This window comes from Pristiophorus japonicus, chromosome 8 (assembly GCF_044704955.1).
Source record: "Pristiophorus japonicus isolate sPriJap1 chromosome 8, sPriJap1.hap1, whole genome shotgun sequence".
In the NCBI taxonomy this organism is placed as follows: domain Eukaryota; kingdom Metazoa; phylum Chordata; class Chondrichthyes; family Pristiophoridae; genus Pristiophorus; species Pristiophorus japonicus.
The window spans coordinates 82,151,354-82,160,182 of NC_091984.1; the positions used below are offsets into that span (position 1 = coordinate 82,151,354).

At 38.4% G+C, this 8,829-nt stretch overlaps 1 protein-coding gene across 3 annotated transcripts in view; it reads left to right on the forward strand.

Annotated features, from left to right (window-relative positions):
- Positions 1-8,551, forward strand: part of zranb2 (zinc finger, RAN-binding domain containing 2) — a 59,439-nt gene extending 50,888 nt beyond the window's left edge. For 2 of the 3 annotated variants that reach the window (XM_070886974.1, XM_070886975.1), the window contains 2 exons: positions 5,363-5,530; positions 5,804-8,551. In XM_070886974.1, the coding sequence (XP_070743075.1) occupies positions 5,363-5,530; positions 5,804-5,867 (232 nt within the window). In that variant the 3' untranslated portion in view covers positions 5,868-8,551. Of the gene's footprint in view, positions 1-5,362; positions 5,531-5,803 lie in introns of those variants that run through there. The other variant, XM_070886977.1, reaches the window with a different exon arrangement.
- Positions 8,552-8,829: the final 278 nt, after the last annotated feature.

Below are 8,829 nucleotides of genomic sequence, written 5' to 3' on the forward strand. Positions count from 1 at the left end.
ACCAAATAATTCTACTTGTATACATCTACTGGCAGCCTGCTATGCAGCCTTTAATGGATAAGTGTTGGAATGTTTTTCATTTATTAAAATTGTGCAAATTCAACTTTAAATGTAGAGCAATATTTTTTTTTACAAGTGACATCCACGAAGTTTGTACATTTTAAATCTTTGGATGAGTTTAGTGTTTGATCCTGTGGCACAGCAATTAGCATGCATCAGGAAACTTGGCCTTTTCAAACATTGCAATTTGTATTGTTCCATTTGGCACATTCTCTTCAATCAAGTATGTGATGTGGAAAACTTTTGATTTGTACATATTTCATACCTCAGGATGTTCTCAACTACACAAGAGATCAAGTTGAATTGAATTATGTATGTAACATTGAACCTAAACAAAAGTATTTAAAATCAAGCAAAAACATGCTTTGACTAGTCATGATTTATGTACACAATCTGCAATACCGAACCCTATGAGAATGCAATCATGTCAACATAAGTGAAATTTAAAACTTCCAGAATATATGCTGTTTTTTGCAAGAAGCAAGTATGGCATCATTTTCTTAAAAGTTTAGAAATTTGAGAATACATTCCATGTTTAGGAGTGGCATATTTGGCAGAATTTATAAAGGAACAATAAAATTAAGTCAAAATGAAATTATGTGACTTTCAGTTACATTACAACTTCATACAGAAGAAAATTGCATTGCTTAATTAACAAGTTCTACAGCATTGCTCAACACATGTGACCGATCTTTATTGTAACTTAAGTCTAGAAGTCGATGTTAAAATTTTGTCTCTTTTTGATGCATGATGTGATATTGTTCCTAGATTATTCCAACCTTAGTCTCTGATACAAACTGTTCTTCTGCATTTGTTATCCTCCACATACAGTAGCATATTCTAGCATGGGAGGAACTGCAGGACATTGTGTATACCGCAAAAACAATATGCTTTTTCTAGATCTCATATTTGTTCTCCGTTCTTTCTGTTCTATCACCAGTATTTCTTTCTGTTTGATTTAAGTATATAATTTTTGGAAAACAATTTTCATACCAATACCCTTGTAATTCAACAAATTATTTTATTAAACGTTCCAGACGTGAACTTTTTACAAATCTATTGCCATTTGAATTTAATAGAGCACGGTTTGTTTTCTTGAAAGGATTTGACCATTAATATCTCTTAAGAGCAAGATCTTGGCCACTTTGAATGTTATCTCTGGTGATGCCAGGATAGGGATTTTATTGATGCATGTCCATTTGGGCATTTTCACCACTAGTTTGTGTTTTTATTGCACAACTTTGAGGAACTCTGAGGCTTCTCAAAGCTATCTAAAACATTTGTCACTGATCAACTTTTAATATTTTTAAATTTGTACAAATGCTTTCACTGCTAAACTGTCCTCTTGCTGTAAGGGGGAGAGCAATTGCTCCATGTGTTGATCTGTCTTAACCCGAGGATAGAGCCAAATTTGGCAACAGGTTTCATTTGAATAGAAGCAGTGAGATGCAGGTGCAAACGGTCATACCAATGCAGCTCATCATTCTGGCAGAGTCCTAACACCGAGCTGGCCTACAAGTAGGTCTTGAGAGGGGGGGAATGGGACTGAGCTGGCAGCAACCCGCTGTATTTTTGTAAAGACAGGTGGCGCACTCCTGTTCCTTCTGGCTCCTAAAATATGTAACTTTTAAAAGTTTCGTGCCAGTAATTTTGAACAGCCTCCAGTGGTCCTTTAAGAATCGCTGGTTAGGTCATTCAATACCTGATGCAACTAGGTGGAACTTGTGCAACACAAGCTCCATCCATTTGTGCCTGAATTTTTCGTCTGGGTCCTAAAACTAGCGCAAGGCCTCACTTGCATAGGATAGTTAGCTGTATGCCTGTTGCAGGCAGGCAGCCTGCTCGGCCAATTACAAGCCTTTCTGAATATGGCATCGGGTGGCCTTGGGCAACAACGGGCCGTCTGTGCCCTGCCCCGAATTTTCAACTGGCCATCCATTTTTCAAGTGAAAAATAGACGGCCACAAGTTGAATGTATTCCCCAAGTGTAAAAATATACCTGGTCTTGGAAGAACAACAGATCAGAAAGATGGAAACTGGGGTGGGGTTGGTAAAATTGGGATTCTGGGAGGAGTTGAGATTTGGGGGGTGGGGGGAGATAAGAGACTGGGTGTTGAGGATGGGGAAAGGAGTAGCAGAATAGGGGACGTGCAATTTGGGCTTGTGTGGGATGGGGGAGTTGGAAAGTAACTGGGGAATGTAGTGGGGTGGGCAAAGTGCACAGTTGGAGCAACAAAAACATGGTGAGTGGGAGCAGTGCTGAGTGAGGAATAGCCAGTAACAGTGAATGAAACCTGGGGACTTTACATAAGTCATCATGAATTATTTTCACTGGTGTGATTGGGGGAACAAGTGGATGGAGATAGAGGATTCTCTCTGTGCTCGAGGAATTGAATATCCTGATTTTGTATCACAAGCTCCAACCACGTTTACATCGTGCTGGGAGTGGAGGGGGGTTCAGCGCGTGGCACAGCTGCCAGTTGCAGCCCCTCTCCCTCAGCTCCTCTCAGGGCAGCAACTCGGGGCTTGATGCCCCATCAACCTTCATCTCCTCACTCTGGATCTCTCAAAAGTTGCAGCTAAGGTCCAATGCTCATCTGTAATTGGGGCTCGAGCCTCATTTTAATGATCGAGACAAGCTACTGGCACTTGTGCCTCCAGAGGCAGCTTGCCCAAAGTTGGGGAACAATTTGGGGCCTGCTGCATTGCTGGGCTGGCAGTGGCTCGCAGTAGTGCTTTGGAGCTGGGAAAGGCACTCTTTCCCTACTACTACTTCAGCAACGGGATTGCTGTTTTGGCCGCTGTAGAACTGGAAACACAGTCTGAGCTTGCACGGCACATGCCCCACCTAGGTTTTTCAAGCATTCTACAGAAAAGTCCTGAACCGGCACTGGAACCTTTACATATTTAAATGAATCCAATGCTGATTTCAGGCAGCTACCAGTGATGCCTAAAAGCATTAAGGACCAATATGGCAGTGGCCATGCTACCTGCGCAGATTAGGGGCTCGACCTTGCACCCAGAAAATAGTATACATTGATCCCATTTTATGCCCAAAAACAGTGAAATACATACTAATGTCTGTCCCAGTGTGTTCAAATAACTTTAGCAGAGTGTTTCCTCCGCCAAGTGCCAGGATATCAAATTAGGCCCATCCTGTAAATTGAGTTTGACATCCTTGTCTTAACTCCTTGATCTTTAACTTTTTTTAACTTCTCACTTTAGTGTCCAAGTTGCAATACATCTTGTATATTTCTTGTCTTCCTAATTGTATCACACGGAGACATCTTCCTGCATGTTAAAAGCACCATAAAAATGCACGTTGTGTATGTCTACTCAAGTGCCTGCTGCCGTCTTTGAATAATCTTGAAGTCCCAGTTTGAGTCAAGTACAGGCTGTGTAAAAGCTAGTGGCCCTCTGCACCAATCTGACTGGACACGGTAGACTGTTACATCCTGAAGTAATGCACTAATTTATGGTGGCTTGTGCACTTCGGCTCTGGTGAAAGAATTTGTGGAATGATGATGAACGAATCATTATTAGATCTAATGAGTTGTGTATCTTTTGACCCAATATATAATTGAGCTGATGAGGTATTTAGGAAGGCAAATAGACTGAAAACAAAAATAGTTTGACAGAATAGACGAGAGGGAAGTGACTAAACTGGACAGAATTGAGATTGAAGCTGAGGAACGGGTATTTTTAAAAAGCAATCCCACCAACGACATCTTGCATTTATATAGCCGATTTTAACATAGTAAAATGTCCCATGGCACTTCACAGGAGTGTAATCAGACAGAATCTGTTATATAATCCCGATTACATAATCTCTGTACCATGTGCATCTCCCCAGCTAAAAGGAAAGCCAAAAGGTTTTCTCAGCAGACTTTTTTTGCAGTGCTGCTTGTAGCCAGTTAAAAGTTGCATTAGAGTAACCTATGGTGATTAGCTAATTTTCTCCTCTTTGTGAGGAGCACAGTTTCTGTTTCCTGGCTGGCCACAATGGAACAGTTAAGAGAGAAGAGTACAAAAAAGAAACAGTTAATGAAAGGTCATCGAACTGAAACATCAGAACTGGTGCTGTCGTTTCCTTGATTGCTTCTTTAAAAACACATTCAGTTCCCACTGTCCTTGAAGTCGATTATCTTTAAGTACCTTGTTCAGCCAAGCTTTATTTTAAAGGACTGAAGAAGTAAGGGTAAAATCCTTTTATACAGTTTTGGCGAAGCATATAGAACTCTTGTAGATACCATGAGTTCAAAACTTGATGTGCTGTCATTTCCGTTTTTTAAAAAAGAAATCATTAGGTGGCTCTGCTGTACCTGACGAAGAGTGAATAATTCCGTATTTGCTTCACAGACTCTTGGAATTGCTATACAGTTTCATTTTATTCATTGTGTCAGTAAATGCGTTGTTGAAAAGGTTTATCTTTAGTTTTTGTAAAATATTCAGAAGCTCGTTCTTGCAGTTACTGGAATGACTGTTACTGCCTAAAATGAACCATTATGTAACTGTCACATGCTCACTGTGTCTCTATGCCAGCAGTATGCTCTATCAATAGGCCCAAACTTGACATCCCTGTCTAAATTCTCATTGTGTTCTGGGTGGTAGAGTGGGTTAGAACAGCCTTGTCCAAGCTTTTGTCTTCGTGAACTGTGTAAGTGTACACAGGATTTAAATCCCAAGTTCCTATTTAGTTTGCATATATCTCCAGTTGCTGACACTAACAGATCCTAGTTATTCCTAATATACAATTAATCCACCAGTGAGACAACAATGCTAAAAGCAGGCCTCCCAGACCTGCAAAATTCAAACAGGAAAAACCAGCAAATTTAAAAAAAAAACAAGTGCACATAGGATTAAGTTGCTGTGTTTTGATTGCTGGATTACTAAGGGCCACGGGTTGGACATCCCTGGATTAGAAAACACTCTTTCTATTTTTATGATTTGTGCTCGGGTCTATCCTGCACTCATCACTCTTGCCAGATAGATGAAAGTTGATGCATTAATAGCTCAATAGGCATAATTGCATCCATGCAGATATTATACTTTTGAGCTGCTAACATTTTTCTATTGGGTCTCAAACAATATGAATCTATAAATATTTGGCTTTCATTACTGTAGGAATCTTAATGAAGTGAAGATATTTGCTGCTTGTTCGGAACTCCACATGCTGTAGTGATAACCTTGTACTGAATCATCCAGTAATATTAAAACCAAATAAATGGTCAAATGTAACCTTGAATCTGTTGGAATATTATTTGGCATAAATCTAACTTTCTCCCAATCAATCAAAATCCAGCTCCAGATCACGCCGGGGGTCTTCATCTCCAAGGAAGAGGTCTCGCTCAAGTTCTCGATCATCATCTTCCTCTGAAAGAGGCAAAAAACGCAGCCGTTCCAGGTCATCTTCCTCCAGTGGCCGCAAAAAAACTAGACGTTCTGACTCAAGATCTTGGTCTGCAGAAAGGTTTGGGCTTCTGTAGAATAAGATTAGCCTACAGGATTAATAGAATTTAACAGGACTGCAGAAACCATCCCATTTATAACAACTCATTTTGTTAACGAGATTATTGGAATTAAAATGCCAGAAGGATGCTTCTTCACACAGGTTGTGGGCTTTATAATATAAATGATGCATATTTTCTGCATCTTAATTTAGAAGGGTTACTTTGTACAAGATGTAACTGCAGTTTCCCTAAACTCAGCTTTGCACACCTTGTTGATTTTTTGTCTTTTGCAGACGCAGTGGATCGTCTTCTGGATCCTCTCACTCAGGCTCCCGTTCAAGTTCTAAACAGAAATAATGTTTTAAGATCTGCAGTTTTTAAAAATTCAGTAATTTCTGGAAAATGCATGAAACTTATTTTAAAATTATTAGTGTCTTGAGCAAATTCACCTGATATGTTGTGAAGACATTAAAAAAAGATCTGGGCATATGTCCTGATGAAGTCTTGCTGATGTAATCTTAAACCTATTGTTGCTTTAGGAAGTTTGTGTTAGAAATTATACCCTGGTTATTAAATAGTATATTAAGCCATAATAGTTTTTTCTCATGGGACTACATAAAACTGATTTTGATGCATTTTTGTTACATGGGCTATGAAGATTAGTGAATTTTGAAGTGTACGTTATGTATAGATCTGTACACCTACAGCATGATACTGCAGAGGGTTTCTGGAAGTTCCAGACCACCAATAACAATAAATGTGGCAGAACTACAGGTGGCCTTTAGAGGAGGAGACACTTTAAAGGGATAGGAAATTCTAGTGGAGTACTTGTTCAAAATATTTTGACATGCTGTGAACCAGAATACAATATTGGGCTCAGCAGCATTTTGTTTGCCATTTTCATTAAATGTATCCATTTTTCCTGGGATTCAGATCCTTGCAACAGGACTCCCTCTATGTTCACCTTTTTTAAGTGATCCTTGTGCTTTCCATAGGAAACTGGAGAGGGGGCAAATTGAATCCAGTCTGAGAGGCACACCAGAGTTGTAGGATTCTGGAAAATCATGCTGTCAGTTGAGAAATCTGCATCTCAAACAAATAGCATGTTGTCCAGAATCCTGCAGTTCTGGCCAGTTTGGAGTCACTGCAACTGTTATTCCCTATATAACCACTCTGGGATGCTTGACAATATTAGAGTACTTTAAACAAAAAATACAGGGTTTTTTTTTTTTTGCCCCCTCTTGACTTATCCCTATAAATATTTCTACTCCATCCAAATTTTTCATGTGCCTATTGCTGATTATAAAACAGCTTTGTAGCTTCCCATTTACCTTGTCCTCTGAAGGGGCAGAAGGGAAAATTGCAGAAATCTGCAGCCTTATGAGGATCCTTTATTTTTGGATTGTGTTCACTTATTTACTTTGAAACAGAAATCTAGATTTAAAATTTATAATTTTTTTTAAAAACTGTATGGAACAGCATTGAATGGTTCTCCTTTTATTTCAGGATCCTTGAATTCAGGGGGGTATTTTTCACTTTGTCCTGGACTGGATTTAAACATAGGTGCCAAAAGTGAAAAGAGCTTGAGCAGTTGGGATGCAGTTCTTGGTGTACACCACTGCAAAAATTGCCTACTGATGGTTAGTCTGCCACAGAAGCCACTGCAGCTGGTGTAAGAAATTGATATAATGTCATGGTATTGTTGGAAGAGTCTTCTCGGACAATAATTTCAGATCTACTTTTGGGACAGAATGGAGATAGCTAACCAGAGCTTTACACATCTGGGAATGCTGACACTGATTAAAAACTGGAAAAGTGTTCCACATTTGACCAATTGAGTGCACAATATCTGATATTTACACTTTTTTAAAACCATTTTCCTCTGCATTAGTGCATTTTCAATTTGCAACCATTTTTAAACGTTTAAAATGTTGAGTAGATCTGTCAGTTGGAGATCTTGAGGGCCTTTTTATCTTTTTCAAAATAAATTAATCATCAATTGTCTTTCATTCTTGATGGATTGTTATGGCTTAATATACCTCTCTAATCTTAAACCTGGTTAGAAGAAAATAGTATTTGCACTGTCAAACAGAAGCTCTGCTTTTCAGAACTCCAAAGGTGGTTTCAGCTATGTTAGATGTTAGAGGAAGGTAAGTATTCTGCAAAAATTCTAATTTTGTTTGTAAACGTACCAAGTAATTGCCTACTTGGTGCAAATGTGGATATCATTTTTATTGGATCCTTTTTCTTCAGTTTTTGTTGTTTTCTTTGATTATCTTACAGGCACCAGACAAGTTAGGCAAGTAAGGGTTTGTTTTTCTTAATTTCAGGGCATACACTTTATTGCATAAGTGATCTAGTTTCTTAAGATTTTACTGTTTTAATCTTTCTAACACCTTCTTTCAGAACCAGCAAGTCTACACTTCCATTTCTATTTGTAGTTTGTATAAAATCAACTTGAGGAACAGGTGGCCAATATCTATTGCAGTTTTTGGGGAATTAGCTCTGGAAATATTGGAAGATTTGATTTGTGCAGGATTCCTCTGAGCTTAGACTTATCAGTGTGACTTTCATGGGCAACAAGATCTTCATAGACAGTGGCATTAATCTGCATCGTAGTTACATTTACAGGATTACATGAAATAAGGAGTGTAAATTAATTTCATTGCATTTTTCAAGCCTATAGTTTTATCAAAACAAGTTATATTCAAAATTCTACAGAATTTTGTCTGCCTTTAAATTTTGATAGCCTATATTAGTCGATTCCCGTATTTAAAGAAAAATTTAGCTGAGGCCACTTGATTGGATTGCTAATATCTGGGTGGGGTTTTGGTAACTTCATTAGTGGGAAGTTTTGGATATTTGTAAATGGTAAAAGTGACAATTAATTTGCTTAAGGTCATCAGCTTGTTCATCTAGCCCTGTGTAATAGTTTTCATTGGAGACGAGAAAAATACTTTGTAGACCATGTGTATGTAAATAAATCTTCCAATGGTTCTTTATCACATGTCATGTTCAAGCACCAATAAAAAGAAAAAATAAGTGGTTTGAATTAAATTTGTCTAATTGCATTTGTTGTGTTTTAAGTTGAGTAATTGGTCTTGCATAGAAACAATGGGGTCAGGTTTCGGCCTGAGTTGCTCCTATTTTTTTTTGGAGCAACTAGTTTAGAATGGAGCATCTTAGAAATTGCAATTCTCGGCATTTAGTTTGTTCCAGTTCTAGTCAGTTAGAACAGTTTCATTTTAGAACAAATTTTTTTTCAAAGGGGGGGGGGGGGCGTGTCCAGCCAATTACGCCTGTTTTGCAAGTTTAGGCA